Source organism: Ambystoma mexicanum, chromosome 3q, assembly GCF_040938575.1.
Source record: "Ambystoma mexicanum isolate Mex_15411 chromosome 3q, UKY_AmexF1_1, whole genome shotgun sequence".
Taxonomy (NCBI): Eukaryota; Metazoa; Chordata; class Amphibia; order Caudata; family Ambystomatidae; genus Ambystoma; species Ambystoma mexicanum.
Genome location: NC_090926.1, coordinates 1,017,989,921 through 1,018,017,185, shown reverse-complemented (window position 1 = coordinate 1,018,017,185; position 27,265 = coordinate 1,017,989,921). Strand labels below are relative to the sequence as shown.

The following is a 27,265-nucleotide window of genomic DNA, read 5'->3' as shown; positions in this document are numbered from 1 at the left end:
GGCCTGGCTCCTGCAGCTCTAGCGTTTGGGGGCTACGCTCTCCCAGCGGATTGTAAGGAGGTGCTTGCCAAGGCCAGAGCTTCATTTACTCTCAAATGCTACGGGCACAAGTGGAAGAGGTTTGCCGTTTGGTGCTGTACTCAGAAGATCGACCCTCTACGAGTCACTGCTCCGCAGGTGCTTCCGTATTTGTTGTTGGCCAAGTACTGGCTCATGCTTCCATCAAAGTTCAACTGGTGGCGATCGCCCGCTACACCAGATCTCCAAGACGATCATCCTTATGGTCGCATCAATTGGTCAAGGAGTTCGTCAAAGGACTATTTCGCTCGTTCCCACCGGTGAAGGCTCTGGCCCCGGGGTGGGAGCTCAATGTGGTACTTACTAGGCTCATAGGTCCTCCGAGCCTATGCATTCGGCGCCACTGAAATTTTTGTCGTGGTAAACAGCTTTTCTTGTGACCATCACCTCCACACGACGAGTGGGAGAGATCCAGGCCCTCTCTTGTAAACCACCTTATTTGACATTACATGAGACGAGGGTAGTGCTAAAGACACACCCCTCCTTCATGCCCAAGGTGCCGTCAGACTCATCTAAACGAGCCCTTGGTGTTACCTGTATTCTTTGTTGCCGGCTGAGAAGACTTGGCACTCGCTGGATGTGGCTAGAGCTCTGAAGTTCTATGTAGTCCGCACGAAGAGTTTCCGGAAGACGTCGCAACATTTTGTGAACCTTGGCCCTGTGAACCATGGGAAGGCCCTTTCCAAGGCTTCCTTTTCCAGGTGGCTGTCCGGCTGCATCACCCATTGTCACTGGTTGGCAAACCGGTGACAATGGGTGATGCAGCCGGATAGCCGTTGCCTGGCCGTCCGAGAGCCCATTCGACCAGAGCGACCGCTGCAACTACGGCGTTCCTGTCTGGCGTGCCCCTGCTTGACATCTGCAGGGCTGCTACGTGGAGGTCGACGCACACCTTTACGAAGTTCTGAGTCGACCGGGATTCCAGGGAGGAGTCCACAGTCGGCCAAGCCGTGCTGCGCAACCTGTTTGCTTGAAGGTGAGCCTGGTGAGGAGGTAAGAGATGCTTAATGTTGAGATGCTTCATGTTGAGCCTTGCCACCTCCCGTGGTTGTGCATGTGTGTACTGATATGTATTATTTATTCATGAGCATGTGAATCCATGCCAGACCCCATGCTGGAGAACAAACAAGTTACTTACCTATAACTGTTGCACTCCAGCATGGGTCTGGCATAGATTCACATGCAAACCCTACCGCTCTGCGGCTCTTCTCTTGGTCCTACTACCACTTTACGTGCTACCAAATCTGAAGATGGCTGCCAGTGGAGGGGTTTAGGTAGAGAGCAGTCATTGGCCGGGGGCAGTATGACCCAGAGACCAGGGATTGGTTGTTAGGAGAAAGACAGTTCAGAAGTGAAACTGTTTTTTTCTTTACCGAGAATTCCCAACCTGACGGGGAATATTCATGGGCATGGCTGACCCATGCTGGAGAACAGTTACAGGTAAGTAACTTGTTCCTTACGTGCGCGTTGGGTGATGTGCTCTCCTTCTCGGCTCACCTGGCGAACTCTGGCGTGCAGGTGGACACATGCTGCACGTATTTGGCAGTCATAGGAGCCTACAGAAATTCAGAAGAGGCATTTGACGGCATCACCAGACTCTACCCGCCCATCCAAAAACCACACCCCGTGTGGGACCTTAATGTAGTGTTGGGCGCCTTGGCGCACAAGCCGTTTGAGCTAGTGGCGTCCGCGGACATCAGGCTGGTCACCATGAAGACAGCCCTGTTAGTGGGCCTCACTTCTGCTCGCAGAGTCAGCAAGATCCAGGCTTTGGTGGCTTCAGAGCCTTATACTACTTTTCACAAGGATAAGGTGGTCTTGCCGACACGCCCAGCTTTCCTACCAAAGGTACCCTCCGCTTTCCATCTAAACAAGGTAATAGTCTTACCTACTTTTTTTGCCGACCCTAAGGACGAAGCTCTGAGGGTTTTGCACTGTCTGGATGTTAGACGCACTCTGAAATTCTATCTGTACAGGACCAAGGGCTTCCACAAGTCAGACGCACTGTTTGTCACTTTCGAGTGGTCAAGGCCCGGGTATCGAGCATCCAAGGCCTCTATAGCACGGTTGATGGTTTTGCCCATCAAGGAGGCATGAGTAGTAGCACAAGCCACTTCCAGCTAACGTGCAAGCCCATGTGGTCAGAGCCCAGGCCACGGCCATTGCATTACAACAGCAGGTCCCGTGGCAGGTCATCAGCAGGGTGGCCACCAGGGAAACCCATTCGGCCTTCTGTAAGCATTACTGTTTAGACGCCGGCTTTAAAGTCAGACGCGGCTTTCTGACAGGCGGTTCTAAGGAACCTATTTTCTTAAGGAGGGTCTGTTAGTGAGAATTCTCAAAAAATTGCTAATTTCCTTCACCTTAGAGACCCCCAGCAACTTTGCTGGATTTTGAGGACTTGATTTTTTACCTGGAAAGAGTGAGCCTTTTTTCCCCACTTGTTAGGCAGAAACCTGTGCCGTTCCCTTAGGGACGACTGAAAAAGGCTTAAGACTACAGGTGTTGGCAGTAAACCCAATTGGTAGCAGTTTGTACCACCCAGATTTACCTGGTAGCTGTGGCTGAGCAGCCAGACTTCGCTCAAGAAGAGTTAGACAGTATATAGAGTATACAAGATAGGTACCAAAATACAGTAGCACAAGCAAACACTGACCAGAGCTTGGGTATAAAAGTATATAATTATTTATTTTAAAACACACTTTGTAAAATACACTAACACTATGGCAAGCAAGTTCAAACACAGTCACTATTAATATATATACGTCCCTGATAACTTATTGAGCAAGCCTTAGTTAAAACACCACTTATTTTCAGACAGAGGTGAGCGCTTAACCTAAAATGGCCCTCCAATAAGTTAATGAAAAAGGCAGAATTAGGAACATACACAATACCAACACCTTAGGAGGACCAGAGCAGGTCAGAAAAGGCAGAATCTACTGAGGAGTAAGAAAGTCATAGGCCAGGCCCACTCTTGGAGAGAGCAAGGCGGAATGTGTCCAAGATCACACAGTTGAATAGTACTTTTAAAGAGTCTTTGCAAAGAGTTCAAAAAGGGTTGGATCAAGTCAGGAAAAGTTAGTTGGTAGGTCCCAAGTCACCCCAGGATAGAAAGTCAAGGATTTACAGGACACCTTGAACAGTCTGTTGCAAGGGAGACCAGGCGGGACTCAGTACCCGAAATGGTGAGAAAGCTCCAGCGGGGGCAGTTGTTCCTGGCAGTGGGTGCAAGTCGGTGCTTCATCCAGGAGAAGAGATCATCTCGACGTGGAGGAAAGCTGGAGGTCGTTGCACTGCCAGGGAAGAAACCAGCCGCAGAATTTCCCGGTTAAAAGGTACTACCCTTTTATTCGCGGTAGTGATGAAGCATGGCTATCTGGCCGCTGGGGTGCTTGGCACGGGTGATTCGAGCACGAGATGATCCAGGAAGGCGAAAAAGAGGGCGAACTGGTTATCCCCACCAGCTCAGAGGAAGAAACCTCTCTGGGACGAAGATCTTCTCTGTCGTTGGGAAGTGGTTAGATGGTTCAGCAGGGCTCCACCGGTGGTTTCGTCGTTGCAGGTCGGCTCAGCTTCTCCCTCTTCGGATTCTTTGTCCTGTGGCGACTTCTGAAGTTCCAGTCCCCAAAGCCCTGCTTTTATGCAGAAAACCCCATTCATCAGTCCTAGCTTTCACTCAATCATGCTAAGTGGTTAGCCGGGCGGCTCACCACTGGGCCAATCACACAAGAGTGCGACTTGAGTTGCCGAGTCAACTCAGTCGAGGGTGCCTAAACCCCCCTCCCACACATCATGTAGACCCAGACAGAGTGGCACCACTTTTGGAGGCTTCTGTGCAGAAGCCCGCCAAAAAGTGGAACAAAGGGCTCAACTTGTGTTGGAGATACAGAGGTGAACACAAACGCCATTTTAAAACCGAGTCCTGGCAAAAAGACCCAACCGGGGAATAAATATTAAATAAATAACCCGGCGGTATCTTTAACATTGCACCAAAAAGTGGTGCGTTTAAAATGAATGGGAAAATCCCATAGGAAATATTCCGGTGGAATATTTTGCGTGGTAACCACTGCCACCAGCCACAAACTCGACGAGGGGGGGGACTGCACAGTGCCCCCTCGAAAAACCGACCCAGGGGCAATCTAACCCTACCCGTACTTCCACAATATGATGGTTTGTACTGGTTCTGTTCCCAATTTAAGACTAGTAAAGTCAATGGTGACTTTACATGCCCTGGGAGACAGTAGTCAGTCCCAGGGTATGGAGTCTGTTTGGGGGTCACTATGACACCCCTGTGTTACTGCACTGAAGGTGCTGTGTAACACACTTACCAAAAATACATGAATCCCTATGGAGTAAAAGACCCCATAGCCCATTTAACACATTACAAAGTCAAAGGATATCTCAAATCATGTCTAAGAGTGGGAGAATGAGTCTCACTCTTAGCAGGAGAAATAAATAAACCCAAAAAATCCAGCAAAGCTGCTGGGGGACTTACTAGGTTTGGGAAATTAGCCTTAACAGAGAATTCTCCCTAACACCACTCTTATGTGTTTTTATGTATGTTTTACTCTTGTGTTCTTTGTTTATGGAGTTTTAAGATAACTCCATAGGCATCTTTTCATGTATTACACAGCACCCTCAGTGCAGTGACACAGGGGTTTCTTTTTAGACTTCCCAAAGGTTTAAATACCTTCTCTGGGATAAACAACTGTTTCCCAGAGAATGTAAGGTTAAATTGACTTTACTAGTCATTTTAAATTCTTAGACCCAGCACACACTATCTTCCTATAGAGTGCTGAAGGGGCTACCTAGTATCCCCTGTGTGTATAAACTCATGTAGCAGTTAAATGCTGCCCTTTTCTATCGAAATGGCTGGTGGCAGTGGTTTTACAACAAACTACCATGATTTTTCTCGACCGCGAACACCGGTAGCCAAAGATCACGGGAGCCATGTTTTTCAAGATGGCACCTTAAGCCCCTTTGTTTAAACGGGTCCCGGCCTTCTTTTTTCGCCATTTCTTTTTGGAAAGGTCCTTGTAGTATTTGTCTCTGCGCGCTGACCAGGTTTGGTCCCTTTGTTTCTATGCCTTTGGCAGGCTTCAGGACTGAAGACGCCCTCTGGCGCCCGAGTGACTGGGGTGGGCAGGAAGTGAGGGAGGTGCCCGAAACCCCTGTTGCTTAGTCTCCTGGGAGACCCAAATGCACTCTGGCGTGATCGACTGGCTGACTGTCCTGCAAGGACAGCCACCCTCCTGGGTGAGTGGCAGCTAGGCAGGAATGAATGGGAGAAAACTGTTTAAAAGGCGAGTCTTTTGGACTGGAAAGCAGTCGACCACTGGAACGAAAGAACTGAAGACGAGCTGGAAGAGGACGGCTGCTGCAACTCCTGGACCTTTGGTTTGCCCGGTGAAGCCCTGCTGCAGGTCCGAATTGCCAAGTTCATCTCGACAGAGAAGCCCCTTCAAGGACGACTTCTCCATTTGAGTTGGTGGGACCAATCAACTCGTAAGCCACCTGGATACCTTTCTCAAAGCTGGTTAGGATTAACCAGGGGGGAAGGACACCAGCTTGTGTGCTTGAATTACAGCTACTCGAACAGAAGTGACTCAATTTTGTCAGTGTTTCTGATGATCCCGTGCAGTGCCAGGAACCATAATCTTTAGCTGTATCTTTTGCTTCATACTTAGGTACTGTGCCAACCCGATTGAGAGAGGGCCTTTCTCGTGGTGAGAGTTCTTGAAACTTTCCTAGCTTGCAGGCCTAATCAGCTTGTGACCCAACATACTTCTGCTTCTTAGAACTTTTGCAAAGAATTTACTCTTTACTTCAAGAACTGCTCTTTCCTATCCAAGACACTAGTCCATTGACTTTGGTCTAGGCCTATTGAACTGAATCGAGTCCTGATGTGTGATCTATTCTGCTAACTTGTGCCTTTTTACTGCCATTGAAAGTAATTGAAATGCCATTTTTCTCCTATTTCAGCGGGAGCCTAATCTGTTCAGAAACTCATTGGTTTGTTATTGAAGTGTGTTTGTGTATAATAAGTTTCCCCCTTCTAGTGAATGTTTTCTAAATGATTGTGTAATACATTAAGTGTTTTACCAAGAAACCTTGAGTGCTAGAATATACTTGAACCACTGTGATTGTAAGACCCCTGTGTGACCTCTTGTACTGCTCACCTTCCCTCTTGAGATAAGCCTGGCTGGTCAGCTTGCTACCACAAATCTGTGTAGTACAGACCTATACCAAAGGTTGGTTTTGCTTACACCTGTAGTCCTAATTGTATGTGGTGGTCCCAAAGGGTACTGTATGCAAATCTGCCTAATAGTCTCCTCGCCACCATGGGCTACATTCAGTTCTAATAACCCATGTTGTATGGAGGAAAAGGGACAGAACGTAAGAGTTGATAGTTACTCACTGTAGTGACTAACGTACCCTTAGTCCATAGTCCCCTTTCCTCCGTACGTCCCACCACCCCCTGCCCCTAATAATACTGGTGTCATTAGGCAATGTTAAAATATTGTCGATGCATCAATGGGGACTGAGGTGTGGGGCCGGAGGGTGGAGTTAGGGGAGCGAATGCTCCCAGGGCCTGACCCCGTGTGCCTCTATATTTAAAGGGGAAGAAGGTTTTTTTCTGGTGGAAAAGGTTCCATCTCCTGTCCCTAGCAAGGGACTCCCATGCAGTATGGAGGAAAGGGGACTATGGACTAAGAGTACGTTAGTCACTATGGTGATTAACTATTAATTTCTCCAGCGTGGGTCTGGCATGGATTCACTCCCTCCTGCCCCTTTGCGGCTCTTCTTGGTCATAGTGACACTGTATATGCTACCAAATATGAAGATGGCTTTCAGAGGAGGAGCTTAGGAAGAGGGCAGTCATTGGCTGGGGGCAGTATGACCCAGAGTACAGTGATTGGTTTAGAGGAGAAACACAGTTTGTAAGTGAAAGTGAAACTTTTTTTCTTTTACCGAGGATTCCAGGCCTGACAACTGTGAATTTTTCATGAGCATATGAATCGATGCCAGACCCATGCTGGAGAACAGTAGTTACAGGTAAGTAACTTGTTCGTAATGGTATCTGGCCTTCCTGAGCTAGGTGTGCAAAAGCAAAGATGGCATTTATGTTCTCACTGTGCACAATAAAATCTGGCTGGACTTAACTAGTCTGCGACATCTGTCTTGAGTTAACTTTGTTCTGTGGATTCCAGGTATTTTTTCATGTGCATAGGGTCTCTGTTACTATGCCTAGTGTCACTGGAATACTGAAACCTGTGAAACATGATTTCTTCCGCCTACCGCGTTTTTCACAGTGGAGTATTTGACTGCTCGTGTTGGTATCCGCTAAATGTTCCCCGACCAAGCAGATGACCATTTTTTTTTTGTTGAAGTAAATGAAAAACTTTCTGCAGTTATTGAAGCACTTCTTTCAAGGAAGCCTTTGTATTCCAACTGTGATGTTTCTCTCGTCAACTTAACCGGTGAAGCCTCACAACCATTAAGAGAAAACTATCCTCTAAAAGTGTCCTAATACACTTTTAAACACGTTGCAAAGGCCTGTATGGCACCAATTGGCTTCGGACGTCTAAGGTAGCTCCTGGTCGCTGTAAGGCCAACCAGACTTTTCTAGGATACCAGCATGAGCTAAATAGCTCTTAGCTCCTGGCAATGTCACTCCCCGTGTAATATATTCGATGCCAATTTCTTTTTTGAAGTCCCTTTTCCTCTTGTTTGCAATTTCCAAATGATCGTTTCTTCCTACCCACTTGCTTCCAATTTGACAATCTGACTATCTGCGTGCTTATTTTGCAAATTACTTGGATTGCTCAGATGTAACTTAGTCAGTGTAGAAAATGTACTTTTAATTCTTGGTTAACACTCATATAATTTAAGACTTGGTGGGTGTTTAACCACATTTGCCCTGTGCTAACCGATTTCCTTTATGACGTGCACTTTGGCATGCCAACCTTTGTGGATTTGCTAGTTGGTTATGCCTGTATGCGTTTCTTAGGACAAAATGTATTGATGTTCTTTGTATGGTACTTTTTGTTTTTTGAAGCCTCTGTGACCTGCTTTGTGAATCTTGTAAAACTTAAATATTTGTAAATGAGTACTTTCCCCACATGCACGCCAGATTTACACTTGCAGAAGCTATGTGAATCAGCCCTTCAATGTTTTTCTTTTGCCAAATAGTTCTTTGATTGAAATATATTGGTGTCCAGAAGTGATTGTGTTGTGATGTTCATTTTGATGTTTTGTGTGTATTATAGAACCCTCCTTCAGCTCATGAAGTCGAAACGGCACCTGCTCGAGGTGGATAGATCTCTCGGCAGATCCTGGTTTGCTCTGATGCCCATGGAATTGCTGGCAGAATTTCTTAGCGGAGTGCCAGTCAATCTTTTGGATGCTCTTGTAGGAACTTATTATCGATTGAGAGATGGCCTAATCGGTTACATGAATTATAAGGTTTGTATCTTTAAAAATTGCAACTATATATAGTGCACTAGCCATTTCATGTGTGATAACAGGACTTGGCTCACACACCTATGTGAAAAGATGTTGATTTTTTATTTTTTACACTATTGAAAATGTATCAACTGACAGAATGTTCTACATTTTACCTCTCTTCCTGTTTGGGTAGTAGTGGAATACAACCTCTCCCCACAAGCTCAAAATGCCAAAGTTTTGTTATTAAAAAATAAATAAATAAAGGAAATGTTTGTGTAGTCCCAACCAATGTTGGTGTGAGTATGTCTGAGCCATTGCACAGGCCTGCAGACAAAGTATGCAAATGTGCAAGGAAGGTTCGAGATAAAAAAAGCACAATTACTCTCGAGGATGACCGCATACATGTTCTGGAAAGGGACACCAGCTGGTGGAAGAAACCTAGATATACATGCAAATGAATGTTTAAAAAAATGTTGACGAGAGAAGATGGATTTCTAGAATCTGGCTTGGTGAACAGATTTTGAGGCCACCCAGCTATAGTGACCAGAGAGAGGTTAGCCAAAACCCAATCAAGGTAAATGTGGTGAGCAGTCAAGTCTATTTTCAGGAGAGTGAGTGGGGTCAGGGGTCCTCAATGAGTCCAATATAATACACAATTCAATTTGGATAGAAATGTATAAAAATACAGTCCAGACCCTGGAACGGCGAGTTGAGGGCCCGAAGAAACAACATCCAAATCGTGGGACTGCCGGAGGGTGAGGAAGGCAGAGATCCCACGGAGTACATAGAGAACTTGCTGCTCCAGGAGATCGGGTGGCAGGGCTGGCCCAGGGCTTTGTGGTGGAGCGGGCACATAGAGCCCAGACCAGGAAGTCCCCACCGGGAGCCCCCCCAAGATCCATGATCGCCAAAATCATGAACTTCAAAGATAGGGAGAAAATACTGAGGTTTTCAAGGGAGGGGAGGGGTGATCACAGGAACTCTTCCAGAATCACCATATACCCAGACTACACGGTCATGGTCCAGAAGCAGAGAACGCAATTCGGCCCCACGAAGGAACGCCTGAGGGCGGCAGGGGAGTGCTACATGTTACTTTATCCTACTAAACTCAGTGATACACCGGGACAGGACGTGCTTCTTCGACACCACTGAGGAGAGACACACATGGATGGACCAGCAAGGGATACCTCAGCAGAGATCCAGACATGCCAATGAGGAAGGGAACTTACCCAGACGGAGATGAGCCGAATTAACACATGCAGAGGCACCAGGCTGAAAGAATTAAGCAGGCCAGAAGACATTGGAGAGGCGAAGAGGACCGCAGCCGCACCGGTCGGCATGACACGAAACCCCAGAGAGTTCGTAGGGAGAGGGTGGCTGGGCGTTGGTTTGACAGTTATAGTCCTAGTTAGTCGAATGGTTGGTGGTAGAGGTATCCGGTCATTGCATCGAATCCAAAGAACCGACAGAACATACCATTGAAAAAAAATGTATCGAAAAAAAAATCAAATGCATTTTTTTAAATGGTAAAGGGTTTAGTTTAGTAAAAATGTGTTTTAATGTTTTAAAAAAGGGGGTTAGGGGAGAAAACCCACCCATTAAAAAAAATGCATTTGATGTTTTTTCTTCGATCCTTTTTTTGTCAATGGCATTGTTGTCGATGCTTTGGCTGTCGATGGAATCACTAGGAACCAGTGGTAGAATAGGAGTTATTGGGTTAGTTTGGTGAGGAGAAGGCACAAATGGAGTTGGAAAAACCAAACGACAAGGACATGGCAGAGGTGAAGAGCGTGGTCGACTTGAGCTTCGTCTGAAAGGGGAAAGAGCACAGGAGCCCATGGGAACGAACGGGCCCCTGGATTCAGAGAACACATGGGCCAGGAGGTACTAAATATAGTCACGTGGAACGTCGGTGTCACAAACTACTTTCTTTGTCACCTGTTTTCCTTGCTTGTGGTCTTCTTGGGAGCGCTTTCCTCCGTCCTCACTGTCGAGACTTGTACAGGTAGGAGCTTGAGTCTTCGGGTTCCAGCGTGAGGTAGCCGACTGCCTAAGCAGGATAGCGTTCAGTATCCAGGAATGTTCAGCGATGGATCCAGGAAGCAGGAGGGGTTAGGCGTCCTATGCTCAGAGTGCCCGGGAGACCGCAGCACCGAGCACAAGACGGGTTCCAGGATGAGGGGAGATAATGCTAGCGGGAGAGTGCAGGATTCAGAAGAGGGTTCCATGAAGGAAGAAAAAGGTAGGGAACTGGAGATATTACGGTACACAGATTCTAAACCCACACTTCACAACTCCAAGCAGTAGCGCTGAGATGCGCAGAGCCGCGGGGGCATACCTGTTTTCTAGGAAGCAGAGTGTTGCACGCAAAGACTAGAGCGCAGCGTTTCTGGCCCGTTGGCCATGTTGGAGGAGTCACTGACCTAATGACGCGGTGCATCATGGACCACGAAGTCCAGAAGGGGTGGAATCGGTGGTTCATGATAGTCGGAGGGCTTAATGCCTACGTTAAGAGACTGAGGGTCTACGCCTGGCAGAATAGAACAAAGGTCCATATTGCAATGCTGCAGGAGACTCACCTGACGGCTGAAAAGCAGGCCAAGACAGCGAAGAAGTGGGGAAGGCAGATGAACAGTTCAACGTACTCCAACTATGCAAGGGGAGTGTTGACATGGATCGCTCCAGGTGTCCCGTTCCAGCTTTTGCAACAGGAAAAGGATGTGGGGGGCCAAGAGTCTTGATCATAAGGGGCATGCTGGAGAATCGGGAGGTGTGCCTAGTGAACACGTATGCTCCCAACCATGATGCAACAGAGTTCTTCAGGAGCTTACACCCCGGCTGGCCACATGTAGGGATGCAACGATTATTTGGGCCGGTGACTTCAACTGTACGTTGGACCCGGAGCTGGATAGGTCGGATGGCAAGCATAAGAAACCAGCGCCACTGGCTAGGGCACTACAAAAGATTCTGGATCAGCTTGAGCTGGAGGACGTCTGGAGACAGGTACACGAGGGAAAAAGGGGATTTCTGATGCTTGTTAATCTGCTTAGAATCACATGCTGTGCATATGGTCCGACATCCAGTGGTAACCGGAGTATTGCATTTTGTCTTTCGGGGACCGAAAGGGGACGTCGGCATAGGCGTGTCTGTAACACTATCCCTATCATGACGTGTGTAGTACCCAAAATCTCTCACTCGCAAAGGACCCCCAGATTGTTTTTTTCCGCCCAGATAACTGGTCACCCTATTGCAGATCTCTTAAAAGAGACATTGTTTATCTTTACCAAATTGTTGGTTTATTCCCCGTTAAGTCACTTGGCCTAATAAGAACATCTTTGACGAAGACTACGGGGGATTAGTCTACGGCTGTGGTTTCGGCACCTAAAATCCGGTGGCCGCATTTCCACGTGGTAGGGCCCTCTGCCGACCTATACAGTAGGGAGAGTGGGTTCGGGGTGGCCATATTGTTATGTCTTTCCTCCTTTCCACTTCTTTCCCTTTCGGTCTGGTCATCCTTCCCTTTTGCTATGGAAAGGACTCCTTTTAGATTATGCCCCAAGTGTAGGGTCAGATATCCTTGGAAGGACGAGCACAGAACGTGTAACGCCTGTCTCCCCCTAGAGCACGACGAAAAGCGGTGTTCGGCGTGCAAACTCCTTAAGCCTAAAACCCTTAAGGATCGCCGTGTAAAGCGGAGGGCCGCGTATGGCATGTCACGCGTGGAGCCTCCCTCCCCTACCGCAACACCAGCTGAAAGTGACAGGGGGTACTTCGGATGACCAAACGTCCAATGCGGATGTTCTAGACCTTGAGGTGGACACTTCTAGGTCCGCCAAGCCCGTCCCGACCCTTCCAGGCTCGACTCTGGCCTTTCTACAGGGACTACACCCGGTGACAAGGGCGTACATACACATCACACTAAACACACAACCCCTATGCCATCTTCGATGTCTTTGTCGAAAAAGGCGAAAGCGCTAACGGGTCCGTCAAACTTCGACGATTCCTTCGGATCGTGTAGATCCAAAGCCTTCCCCGCATCTGCAGCATCGCTTGACTGGGCAAACGAAAACTAATAAGGGCGCTACTCCCCAATCTACAAGCACCGAAGTTTTGGAATCCGAAACTTCGACGATTTCCAAGGCGTCAATAGGCCCGAAAACTACGACTAGGCCTCTACCCGGCAAACCGACCGCTGGGCCTTCTGGTGCCCCGGACGGCGTTTCAGCTACCGTTATATCATCAGAGGCTTCGTCTCACGATGATTCGGTTACTATCCTGAAGAGCATCGGTAGGATCGCAGCGGCGGTGGGCCTTATTCTGGTCCTGCCGAGAGTTATGGGCCAAGTCGCAGAAAAGTTTTCGACGGACTTGGGCCGCGATTCCGACGACTCTTACGTGGATAGTCCAGAGCCTCTCTCAGATACCCTGAGAAGTTCCTTTTGATGACATAGGGCAGAGAACGTTTTTCCTCCCCACCTAGGTCCATTTGGGTCCTCTAAATGGACTACTGAAAAGTTTGAGGGATGTATGGATCGGCTGCAGCATATTATCAGTTCTGCTGATCAGCCTCGGCCAAAAAAGGCTCGGATAGACCCTAACCTTCAAACACAAGATGTTCAGCCTCAAGCTTTCCAACAGGAAGACGTGGTCCACATGGACACATACAGAGACATCTATACTGAAGAAGAGGAATCCTCTTTTCTCGAAAATTACGAAGAAGATCAACCGGATATGGTAAACTGGGAGGAAACCCAGCAGGAAGGACAGGATCCTTGGTCACATCAAGATCGGGTCTCTGATATTTTGTGCATCGATTCTCCTCCGTCCACCCCGGCTCGCCAGGCCTCCCCTGTGGATGACCAAATGGCTTACAACACCATGTTGAAAAAAGCAGCAGAATTCTTAAAAATTGCCACTCAAGAGGCTTTGCCTGAGCAGGATTTTGTGGAGGACATTAAGGAAAAACCTCCAGCAAGTCAATCCATGCCCCTCCTTAACTCTGTCAAAAGGCAGATAACTCGATCTTTAGTTACACCTGCCCAGACAAGGGCCGTGAACCCGAGATTCAAAGTTATTTCGGCCTTCTCCCTCTGCCCCTCTATATATCAAGGGGCATGCCATCCCAGACTCACTGGTAGTGACCACCACTCGTAAGAGGGCAGGGGTACCCCTTGCCACGGTAGAATCACCACCGGACAAGGAGTCCAAGAAACTGTATGCCCATGGCAAACGTGTTACGTCAGCAGCTGCATATAACATTCGGGTTGCTAATAACACTACGCTATTAGCAAGCTATGCTGATGCCCAATGGAACCTGCTCCAAGAAGGCCTCAGGAGGTCCCTGAACCAGCCAGGACCAAGCTTCTGGCCATTGTTGCTGAAGGAAAACTGGTTAACCAGAATGTGGTTAAAAACATCCTGGACACTGCAGAACCATCGGGCAGAGCCCTTGCACAAGGGACTCTTCTGAAAAGACACGCATGGCTGCGTACATCGGGATTTAGACCTGAAACTCTGGCCTCCCTCATTAATAAACCCATCGAAGAGTCTAACCTCTTTGGAAAAGAAGTTGATGAAGCGTTGGAGACAGCCAAGAAGCAGCATGAGACCTTAGTCTCTGCAGCAAATTACACAAAACCCTCTTCCCAGGGGAGTAATAACTCTCGGCGGTCCTTTCGAGGACAAGCTCGTACTGGTCAAAACAACTACGGCACAGGCAACTTCAACACGAACCAAACATCTGGGAGCCCCTCTTACTATCCCTCAAGGGGTCAGAAACACGGCAAAGGTAGAGGCAGAGGCCCCAATCCCAGAGGAGCCACAGCCTCGGGTCAAAAATGACCACCAAGTCCAGGTCCCCTCCCTGGTCGGGGGGGCGATTAACATCTCTCCTCAAGGCATGGGAGGGGATAACTTCCGACCGGTGGGTCTTAAAGACGGTCGCCCACGGTTATTGCGTGGAATTCTCCCGACCTCCACAGTTCAGACCGCCGCGCTCAGGGCACCTTTCACTGGACCATTTAAACATCCTGATTCAAGAGGTGGAAGTACTGCCATAGAAGCTGTCCCTATTCTTCAGGTAAACAAGGGTATTTATTCAGTGTACTTCCGTGTACCCAAAAAGGATCTCAGCATGCACCCTGTTCTAGATCTGCGCCCAGCGAATAAATTCATAAAACCCCAGAAGTTTTGCATGTTAACACTACAGGAGGTAATCCCCTTGCTGAAACGGGGGGACTTCATGGCAGCATTGGATATGAAAGATGCATACTTTCATATTTCAATGTTGCCAGCGCACAAAAAATACCTAAGGTTCATGATCAAGGACAAACACTACCAGTTCAAAGTACTCCCCTTCAGCATCGCCTCGGTGCCAAGGGTGTTTACCAAAGTCCTGGCAGTGGCGGCAGCACACCTGTGCAGACTATAGGTCCCAGTTTACCCTTACCTCGACGACTGGCACATTACGGGGGACTCGTTTGACGCTTGTTTTTCGAACACCCAAAAAACAGTAGATCTCTTTCAGTCCGGTTTTTTAAATCAACGAAAAGAAGTCCAGCCTAGTCCCCAGCCAAGTAAAACAATTTCTGGGAGCACTAATTCGGACGGAAGGCGGTCTTGTCTTCCCCTCCAGCGAGCGGGTTCAGAACAAGCCATGCGGTTGCCAGGGATGATGACGTCATGTATATACTTGTCCCATGCAAGAGTGGCTCAACAGCCAGTGGTGTCAGGCCAGCCGACATTGGGAAGATCTGGTAGTTGTCTCGCCAGCCCTCGTTCTCTCTCTGCAGTGGTGGTCAAGGGAAAACCTCCTGAAGGGGACAACCTTCACCACCCCTGCAGTGGAAGCCACTCTCATGACAGACGCATCTCTCACAGGGTGGGAGGCTCACCTTCTTCAGCAGACAGCGCACGGAGTGTGGTCCCCTCAAGTAGCATCCAATCATATAAACTTACTGGAGCCATTAGCGGTGTTCAAAGCATTGAAAGCCTTTCAGTTGCAGCTGCAAGGGAAGACAGTGCTGATCTTAACTGACAGCACTACAGCAATGTATTACCTGAACAAACAGGAGGGGTACTCCCTCTCCAGGGCTATCCAAGCTGTCCCAAAACATTTGGATATGGGCTCTCAAACACAAGATGTTTTTGTTGTCCCAACATGTTCCAGGGGAACTCAATCTTCTAGCAGATGTACTCGGCAGAGATTTTCCTCTGCCAGAAGAATACGAATGGCAACTGCACAAAGACATTGTGTCCAGCGTCTTCGCAGAATGGGGGTTCCCAGAGATCGACTTGTTCGCTACTCAGGAGAACGCCCAATGCCAAGACTACGCCTCCAGGTACCCCCAGAACCGATCCAAGGGGAACGGTCTCTGGATAACTTGATTGGGGAAATTTGTCTACGCTTTTGCCCCCGACTCCCCTTCTCAACAGGAGAGTGCACAAGATGCACCAGGAACCAGTTACCATGATACTGGTGGCCCCCATGTGGGCCCGCCAACCCTGGTTCACTCACCTGATGGAAATGTTCCTCTCCCCACCAGTCAAGCTGCCCTGCCCGTACAACATGTCTCAGGACAGGGGGAGGACCCTACACCCGTGCCCCCAAACCCTGAACTTAGCAGCTTGGCTCCTGAGATCATAGAGTTTGGACACCTGCAACTCCCTCAGAGGTGCATGGACATACTCGGGGAAGCGAGAAAACCTAATACACGTTATGGCTCTGCTAGCAAGTGGAAACGTTTTGTCATCTGGTGCAATTCCAAGGGTGTCAATCCTATCGATTGCTCACCCTCACACATTGTGTTGTATCTAACCCACCTGTTGGACTCTGGGTTAGTCTTTAATTCCCTAAAGGTTCATCTGGCTGCTTTGTCAGCCTACACCACATCACAGCAAAAGGTATTGTGGTGGAAAATACCGGTGATTAAAGCCTTTATGGAAGGAGTTAAGAGGATTTATCCTCCCATCTCTCATCCAGCCCCTGCATGGGATCTCAATGTGGTTTTAACCAGGCTCATGGGAGCTCCCTTCGAGCCTATGCATGAAGCAAGTCTGAAAGACCTGACTTATAAAACAGCCTTCCTAGTGGCTATCACTTCTATCAGAAGGGTTGGCGAACTACAGGCTCTTTCTGTTTTAGATTGTCCAAAGAAAGAATAGAGTGGGCACTACGTTGTAAGTTAATTCAGTAATTTAAACTTAGTAAAGTATTTGGTCCTGTCGCCAGATTCTTCCCCGTTGCAAAGGGAGGTATGAAATAATATTACGCTGTCGACTGGTTAAATTGCACCAGTCTGCTGGAAGGACCTTTGTGGATATCTCACTAATTTGCTTTAAGTAAATGTTCAAAATTTGCCAAGAATTCTTCAAAAATAATAATAAGTTCAATTAGTTGTAACCAAAAAATCTTTTATTTAGAAATCTGCATTTGTCTGAGGCCTTTAGCAAGCATTATATTGTCCAATGCATTTCGGTCTGTGCTAGACCTTCATCAGTTACTATTAGTGATCAAAAGATAAAGAATAAAAAATAAAGATCATGTTATCTAATATGTTAATAACAGCATACATTTTCATTTAATCTAATACAACATTTTATATTGTACTTAAAGTTTGCTCCAAAATGTGCCTGTATTAAACGATGCTTCTAATCTTAGGCCTGTTTGTATTCAATTCCTTATTGGAGAATTATCCAAGTCTGCTTCACTCAAACATGCTTGTTTATATTTTGTTATATGCCCTTTGTGCAGCTTACTTCTGTTCTTGATAATTTAAATGATAACCAATGTATACTTTATATTTCAACAAATATCTAGTCACAAATGGTTCTATCAACCAGAGTTTCACTTGCTCTCCGATCTAGAAAAGATTTTGGAAGAGATCAACACTAATTTACTAGAATATCGCACAGAATTAGAAGCAAAGAAATTGCGAAAATATCGTAGAGATACGTATGATTATTTAAACGATGAGGTGTATACTTGGATGAATAAATACAATCAGAGACCAGTTCCAAGAAATTCGTCAAGTTCATCAGATCCAGATACTAGTGGACCAGAGACATCGGGTGCAGAGCGACAAGACGCAGGTGAAGGAACAAGTACTGGCGATAAACGCCCCACAGGAAGAGGAACCAATTTCAGGGGCACTTTTTTAGGCAGAGGCCAACGCGGAAGAGGACAAGGAGGGGACGCAGACAGAAATCAACAGCGTCCACATACACGATTGAACCCCAGGAAAACTTAGTGATTAATTTGTCAGAATACCATTTGTCTAAAGAAGAGAACAACCTATTACAAAAAGGACTTAACTTTGTTCCAACATATCACTCTACTTTATTTTAGAAGAAAGTAGAACTATTCAAATTTTCAAGAAAACTCAGATTAAAGGCTTTTTTTGCTACAATTGAGGAAGAAAATATAGAGTACCCAACACTAGAAATTGAGTACAAAGAATTTAAACCCAAGAGTACTTTCATACCTCCTATAAATTATCCTATAATTGACTTGTTTCAAAGAATGGTCACCACCGATTTGAAAAAACTTTCATATAAATCACTGCGATATGGTAACTTTAGTAAACCTGATTTAAGTACCATTCGTAGACTATTTTCGAACAAGAACATCACATTTAAACCTGCAGATAAAGGAGGAGCCATGGTAATTCAAAATATTGCAGATTACCATCAAGAATGCATGCAACAACTGATGGACAGATCAGTATATCAACCCATAGATAAGGACCCTATCGATGACATTCAAAAAATTTGGAATACATACTCGATTTGGCGGAGAATAACAAGTGGATTACAGAAAAGACCCGACGTTTCCTAACCACTACAAATCCGAGAACACCTGTCTTCTACACTATTCCGAAAATTCATAAAACATTAGAAAAACCACCAGGCAGACCTATTGTATCGGCCACTAACAGCATTTTACAACCTCTAGGTACATATTTGGATTATTTCTTGCAACCTATAATACAAAACACTAACACGTACATTAAGGATACCACTCATTTTTTGAATATTCTCACGAACATTACTATGAATGAGAACAGTATTTTATTTACCGCAGATGTACGTAGTTTGTATACCTCAATTCCTCATAATCAAGGACAAGAAGCGGTGGAATGGTTGTTACTAAATACTAGAGGGGTAGAAGCATCCAAGGAATTTTTAATGATTCTCTTGGATTTCATTTCACAAAATTCATACTTTAGATACCAACAACAGTACTATTTACAGACGAGTGGAACTTCTATGGGAGCCACAATGGCACCCAGTTACGCCAATAGTTTTATGTATAAATTCGAAACAGAGAATATACTGATTCATGACATTTGGAAACATCATCTCCAATACTGGCGAAGATACATCGACGATGTATTCGGAATTTGGCAAGGAAGTGAAGAACAGTTCGTACAATTTACAAGATTCCTGAACACAATCGACACACATATACAATTCACAACAACTTATAGTAAAAAAGAAGTTAACTTTCTGAATGTCACTGTGTCAAATCAGGATCTCAAACTTACCACTACCTTGTACCGAAAATCGAGCGATCGTAATAATCTGCTGCATCGTTTAAGTTTTCACCCTCAAAATACTCTTAGAAGTCTCCCTTACAGCCAGATGTTAAGGGTTAAGAAAATAGTGCAAGATGAAGTGGAATGTGGTAAGCAAATACAAGATATGGCAAAGAGATTTTTACAAAGAGGTTATCCTATACAAGAGATCAATGATTCTATTTCCAAAGTGATAACCATGGATAGACAAGAGGTATTAACCAAATCTACGTCAGTTAAAGAAACACCATTCATCTATGTGACTAAATATTCTACAGAGAGTAATAAAGTTAAAAAAATTGTTTTGAAACATTGGCATTTTCTATCAGAGGACAGAATACTGGGACACCTCTATACCACTCCTCCAATGTTTGCCTACACCAGAAGCAGGAATATTAAAGATATGTTGATAAGGAGTGACATTCAAACACAAAAAACAAGAACAACAAGAAAGGGAACATTTCCATGTTTGAACTGCTCAAATTGTAACATGGTTCAGAAAGGGGACGTTGTGTTCCACCCAAACACAGGTCGTAAAATCTACTTGACGAAATTCGCAACATGTGACACTATGAATGTTATATACAGTATCAAGTGCCCATGTGGCAAGTACTACGTGGGACAAACCGCCCGTAAAGCGAAAACAAGATGGAACGAACATCGTTCAAATATTCGTACAGGAAACATCAAATCTCCAGTAGCAAGACATTTTAGAGAAGCTAATCATCAAATAGCGCAAATTAAATTTCAAATCTTGGATGTATTGGAAGTTACTCAAGGACAGAGAGTTGACATTAACAGACTTCTAAATCAGAAGGAAACCTACTGGATTGAAAAACTCAACTCTATGCATCCGGATGGCCTCAATGAGGAATGTAACTTTGCATGTTTTCTTTAAAGTAAATTTAATGAAATGAAATTACGTTGAAATTAGGTACCAACACATGAATGTGAGTATGCTGTTAATTATTTAATGTCCAAAAATATGTATACAAAGTTGAAGTATATAGCAACTAGGAGCATATCAGTAAATAATTGGTTCGTATCATTGGGTGTTCATATTAAGTAAGTTAAAGTGTTGATAGTCGCGTTACATGTACCTGAAACAACATATACAGAACCTCCTGTGGAATTACAACAGCAATAATTCATATGAGAAAATAACTAATAATATAACAATTTATGTGTGACAATTATACCATAATATGGAACATGTAAATTGTAGCTGGTTTTACTTTGTTCAGGAATATAGAGTTAATACTCTAAGAAACCAATTATGTGTGAAACTAAAAAAGATCTAATACCCCAGAAGTTAAACAACTCATAAGTTTGTATATGTACATTGGTACACACAAAGGAACAGTCGACATCCAATTGAAGTTTTTTTTTTTTTTACATTTCAAAATGGCCGCCGGCACACGATGACGTCATCACGTTGCGCGCCGGCGCCATTTTCTGCACTATAAAAGCAGCCCGAGCAACAAGCAACGCGTTTTCAGGCGAGCAAGGTGCCCGGCTGCTTCTACATCTGTTTACTACAGGTAAGACTCTTTTTGAGAGCAAGTGAAACTCTGGTTGATAGAACCATTTGTGACTAGATATTTGCTGAAATTTAAAGTATACATTGGTTATCATTTAGATTATCAAGAGCAGAAGCAAGCTGCACAAAGGGCATATAACAAAATATAAACAAGCATGTTTGAGTGAAGCAGACTTGGATAATTCTCCAATAAGGAATTGAATACAAACAGGCCTAAGATCAGAAGCATCGTTTAATACAGGTACATTTTGGAGCAAACTTTAAGTACAATATAAAATGTTGTATTAGATTAAATGAAAATGTATGCTGTTATTAACATATTAGATAACATGATATTTATTTTTTATTCTTTATCTTTTGATCACTAATAGTCCCTGATGAAGGTCTAGCACAGACCAAAATGCATTGGACAATATAATGCTTGCTAAAGGCCTCAGACAAATGCAGATTTCTAAATAAAAGATTTTTTGGTTACAACTAATTGAACTTATTATTATTTTTGAAGAATTCTTGGCAAATTTTGAACATTTACTTAAAGCAAATTAGTGAGATATCCACAAAGGTCCTTCCAGCAGACTGGTGCAATTTAACCAGTCGACAGCGTAATATTCTTTCTGTTTTAGACCCCTTTGTTACAATCCACAAAGATAAGGTAGTTCTGCGCGCACACCCCATTTTTACGCCTAAATTAATTTTGAAGTTCCATGTGAAACAGTCAATCGAACTGGCCACTTTCTTCCAGAACCCTACTAACAATTCTTCGTTTCAGTGGCAGCTGGTAGAGAAGGGGATCCTGTCTCTAAATCAGCTATCTCAAGGTGGATTGTAAAATCATCACACTATGTTACACTCTTGCGAAGAGAGAACTGCCCTTCAAGCCTAGAGCACATTCTACTCGGGGCACTGGGGCATCCATAGCATTCTTTGCAAATGTTCCTCTTGAGTCCATTTGCAAAGCGGCAACCTGGAGTTCTGTACACACCTTTACAAAACACTATTGCCTAGACACTCGTTCTAGGTCTGATTCTCAGGTGGGACAAGCAGTACTAAGACATCTTTTCTCTACTGTTCCTTCTCACAACCCACCTCCAACTCCGTGTACTGCTCGCTAGTCTATGCACAGCATGTGATTCTAAGCAGATTAACAAGCATCAGAAGACATGCATTACTTACCGTAATGGCATTTCTGATGATTGTATCTGCTTAGATTCACATGCGCCTTCCGCCCCGCTCGGGGTGGAAGGTACATAGACATCTTACTACTTCTCTTTATGTACTCACTCACTATAGCCTTGGGCTCCCTCATGGCAGAAAAAATAGAATCGGAGGGACCTATGCGCGTGAGGGATTTTGGGTACTCCACACGTCACGATAGGGATAGTGTTACAGACATGCCTTTGCCGACGTCCCCTTTCGGTCCCCGAAAGACAAGATGCAATACTCCGCGGTTACCACTGGATGTCGGCCCATATGCACAGCATGTGAATCTAAGCAGATACAATCATCAGAAATGCTGTTACGGTAATTAATGCATGTCAGATACATTATAGTGCTCCACATGGGACATTCACCCGAATAGACAGTGGGGGAATTCACTGAGGTACACATCCACACAAACATTGTCTGTCCATGCCCCGGTGGGGGTGGCATGGGTTCATACATACAGGAGAGCCCCCGTATCCACATGGCGACTGAGGGCGGAGGCATTGTGAGATGGGGAATTTCAGGAGCATATCCAGAGCACGATAGAGGCCTATTTTGAACATAACGTGGGGAGCGTGGATAGCTGTGGAACAGTCTTGGATACCCTTAAGGTGGTAGTCATAGGAGCAGTGATTGGGAAGACGGGAGGCCTTGAGGGAGAAATTTTGGCCGAGGTGGAGGGTGTGGAACTAGAGGCCGAAGGGGCAGAAGCGAGGGCGAGTGATGGGAGAACGGGGGGACCTTGTTGCCCTAAGGCAACGGTGTACGGCAATCTGGGAGAGGCTGGGGAAGCTGGATTACGGGAAGTATATACAGAGGCTGCATGCAGAGGGAGATGAACCCGGCAGACTCTTAGCCTGGCTAACCAGGCAGGAGGGCAAGCGGGAACCGATTTAACGGAATAAAAGAGGAACTGGAAGAGGTGATCAGGACCCAGGAAGGTATAAACAGTTTTCTCGCGTTTCTACAAGAATCTATATTCCCAGGTCCAGGAGGCAGATATAGCGGAAGCTTTGGCGGAAATCACACTTCCCCAACTAACGGAGGAACAAGCCCAAATGTTGGATATGCCCCTCACTGTGGAAGAACTGTCGGAGGACATAGCACAGCTACTGACTGGGAAGTCCCCAGGCCCAGATGGGCTCCAGCAGGAATTTTACAAGGAATACAGAGACAGTTTGGCCCCAAGACTACTGGAAACATTATTAGAAGAGCCGTATGAGAGAGCAAGGCTCCCAAGTAGTATGTCAGAATCCATAATAGTACCTATATTGAAACCGGGGAAACCACCCCTAGATTGTGGGCCCTACAGACCAATCTCCCTGATTAACCAAAACTCAAATTCTCACAGCAGCCCTGGCCAATTGGCTCAAAAGGGTCATACCCACGTTGGTGCACCCCGACTAGACTGGGTATGTGACAGCTAGGAATACCACATGGAACCTCCGTAGACTCCACCACGTCGTAGACTTCACGAATCAGGAAGGAGGTCATAGCGCAGTGGCCTCCTTGGATGCCATTAAGGCATACGACTTGGTGAATTGGGATTGGCTCCTGGCAGTGCTCGCCCACTTTGGGATAGGAGAAGGGTTCCTGCGGTGGATTAGGCTGCTATGCAACGATCCAAGGGCGAGGGTGAAGACGGGTAGACATGTCTCGATGGAATGGAGCATAGTGTGGAGTACGAAGCAGGGGTGCCCATTGTCCCCGTTGTTATATATCCTGGCCTTGGAACCGTTTGCAGCTTTCTTGAGGGCCGAGTACCGAGATGCTTGAATAGTGTTAGAGGGGGAAGTGCACCAAATATCAATATCCGCACTGGTTCACTTGACAGGGCTGCTCGAAGCCCTAGGAGCATTCGGCACACTGTCGGTGGTTACTATTAATAGAGAGAAATCCTCGCTGTTCCCATTGGCGGGTCTGAGAGGCGTGGCGCCGGACAGATTACCGGAATTAGGCCTCACATGGACCCCGCTCACTTTCTGATATCTAGGAGTTGACATATACTACGACACTAAAGAAACACATAAGGCTAAAACGCAAGCGGCCCTGGAGAGAATGGGGAAAGCCATGCAGTTTTGGAGGACACTACCGTTAGGGATGATGGGCAGGGCGGCCCTGCTCAAGATGATGGTTCTACCCCGCCTCCTGTATTACTTCACCAACATTCCTTACAACATCCCGGGGACCTTTTGTAAACAGTTACACACCATGGCGAGGGAGTTCCTGTGGGAGGAGGGAGAAATGGGGTAGCACTGACTACACTACAAAGGGCTATGAGTGGGGAAGAGTAAGACTCCCAGACTTTGAACGTTATTATCTGGCTGCTCAGCTTCATTTTGTGGTGCATTGGCCAGCCAAGGACATATCCATAGATTCCATACTTCTTAGACCGTCACTGCAGCGATATTATTTGAGAAAGCTTCTGTGGATGGACACAGCCTCGGCTAGAGCACTCCCCAGGATGGCGCAGTTGGACAGAGCCCTGTGAAAGAGCGTGGAAAATCCAAGGCCAGCATGATCCCTACTCCAGACATATCCCACTAGCAGGATTAATGGACGCCTGCATAGAAGACAAGGGAGTAGCCCAAATAGGAGACCTGTGGAAAGACGGACACTGGGTGGACTTCCAGACCCTGGTAGAGGAGCAAGGCATACATCGAGGACAATTCCTATTGTACAATAGCATAGTCACAGCGATAAAGGAAAAATGGGAGACCCTACTGGAAACGGATGATAAAGCGGGGATATTAGACACGTGGTACGATATCTCGGAGGGAGGACAGTGTCCAGGCTTTATGATCAATTTGCTCGGAACTAACAACATGAGAGAATTACAAGCACATAATAAATGGGAAGAGGAGCTTCAGAAGCCCTTTAAGGATGGAGAATGGACCAGAGCCCTCCAATATGCAAAAAAAGTTTCCAGGAACGCAAGGTTCAGACAGTTGCAGTTCTATCTAATACATAGGGCATATATTGCGCCAAAAAGAATGTCGAGTATGGGGAACAGACAGACCGGAGCTTCCCACGTTGTAAGGCTAGCTGACTTGGTGCATATGTTTTGGTCGTGCCCAAGAATAACAAACTTTTGGAACACTATCAAAGAAAGCGCGCTATAAGGGGGAATCCAAATGCAAGCATGGTCGCCAGCATCTTATCTACTGGGCCTGTTCCCAAGAGCAGAAAAGCAGAGAACACACTTAGCAAAAATGAAGGATTTAATGACGATACTGGTGAAACGCTGCATCGCCGCGGGCCCCTGGATAGAGGGGTGGTGGCCGGATCTGGGAAAAGGTGCGAAGGCTGAAACAATTGTGTGGACAAGGGCGGCACACAGAGGAGAGGGTGACGGTGGGGCCTAAATACTGGCGTGGAACACGCTTGTGCAGGACCGGTTTGGGAGCAATGAGAGGGACAGCCCGAATGGGTCAGGAAGCTTGAGTGAGGATTGATCAGAGATAGTAGTCGAGAGAAGACCGGAGCCGAGAAGTGCCACTGAGCTTAGGAGAAGGTGGGCCCAATGTACCTGAGTGGTGTGTACTTGAGGAACGTATGGAAGTTATAGATAGAAGGTGGGAAACCTTGCCACACACCAAGCAGCTAGAGAAGAAACCGACTCTAACTCCAACTTGAAAGTGCAGTAGAAATGTGTTGTCTGTAAGTTGTAATGTGTTATGTTTTTGTGTTGGAAAACAATAAAAAAGGTTTAGAAAAAAAAGATGTGTAAAAATACAAATATTGATTCTAGGCCTTTTACACACACTAAAAAATGAAAGTAGAAAGGAATGCAGTAAAGATGGAACCAAGTCACAAGTGAATTCTCCTAACTTCAGCAGTCCAGTCCCTAAGAAGAATCAGGCCTTGTGCCCAAACGTCACAGGAGCAGAATGTAGTCTCTTGAGGTAAATTTAAATTTTACTTGTGTTGGTGATAGTTCAAAGAAGATATTCAACTAGGTTACTAGGTGAGTATCTTTCAGAAAATTCCACTCATTTTTAATGACTAAAAGGCAGTATAATGGAATATTATGACAAGAAGGGACTTGCTCCCAATGTTTTCCTATGGAGGATGGGGGTGGACAAATGCTTTGCGTTTACTTACCCTCCCTGACTCAACTTTCACAGATGACTTGATGGGACGAATAGGGCTCGCTGGAGGTTGGTTTTCCCGCCTGTTAGGAAAGATTTTCACAGAACTGGTAAATCTTCCTGACCTGGGTGTGAAGACGCCAGGGGGGGGGTCTGTACTTACCTTCTCTATTCGGCACAGAGGACCCCTGCCGAGAGTCTCAATATTGGTACGTGGTCGAGCAATCGAGGCCTAGCTTCTCAAGTGGTGATGCGAGCTGGTTCTTAAGTACAGTGTAGTCCCCGAGCACCCACAAAGGAATGTCCGTACACTGTATCGGTTAAAACAGTCTTTATATAATTAATATTCAAGGTTATATACAATATCACAATAACGCACTTTGTACTCGGTTATCTATAATGGCAAATATCCAATTCTACGTGGTACCACAGTTACTATTAGATCTCTTTAAAGTGCATCAACTGTATGGTTAAATGGCACACAAATCAAGTCGTAAAGGAAACCGGCAATAAAGGTAAGAGGAAAGCAGTTGGTTAATGCAATTGGCAGAATACTGGTCCCTACCGAGACACAGTTCTGTGTGGAGATCCCCCCCACCTGTGCAACCTGTAGAATAAAAAGATATCACAAGCCCAGTCCATATATTGTTCACCAACGATTCCCCAATAGTTCTGCAACCCCAAAGTACCTGGCCATGTAGCGTTCCTCATCGGGGAATCGACAGCCCTTCTTGAGTGTCCTCCCTTTAAGGTGGGAGTCACGGGTCATTGAATGTCCGACGGAGAACAAGGTGAGCTACGACGGCGAAGTGGCAGCTTCGTTCTTAGCAATGCTCGTTGACGGGGAAGCGTAAACGTCCTGCAAGGAAGAGGCGTGCGGGGCACCTCAATGTCAATGTGTTCTGGACCGCAAAATAGTTTGAAGAACTGTGGCCCAGCAAGGGCATAGAATCATCAGCGTCTCTGGTCTTTGGGTGGCGGGAGCCCCACCAGCGGATACTCCTCGGCGCGTCAACGGTCTGGCCTTCTCTAGCGGGATACATCGGCAAAGATGCAGACGAGAGCGTCCTTGGATCAAGATTTCTTAGGCAAATGGGAGCACGGCAGCTCCGTTCGGCGACGGCGGTCGTCGACAGTGGCGGACAAGAGTCAGGGCGCTTCTCCTTGGGATTCCGTCTTGGGTCGGCAGCCTGTCAAAGGTCTTTCTACCAGGGAGCCTTGGCAAAGATCAGCTGGTGCACGATGGTCCCTCGTAGCTCAGGAAGAGAGGGTACCTTACCAGGTCATCTCTGGGTCAGTCCTTGGAGACACAGCAGCTTTCAGATTAATGG

General features: G+C 46.1%; 1 protein-coding gene across 3 annotated transcripts in view; it reads left to right on the top strand.

The window, feature by feature from the left end:
• Nucleotides 1-27,265, top strand: part of RNF213 (ring finger protein 213) — a 3,248,263-nt gene that overhangs the window by 501,841 nt on the left and 2,719,157 nt on the right. For all 3 annotated transcript variants that reach the window (XM_069655189.1, XM_069655190.1, XM_069655188.1), the window contains exon 10: nt 8,349-8,544. In XM_069655189.1, coding sequence (XP_069511290.1) covers nt 8,349-8,544 — 196 coding nt within the window. The remainder of the gene's footprint in view (nt 1-8,348; nt 8,545-27,265) is intronic.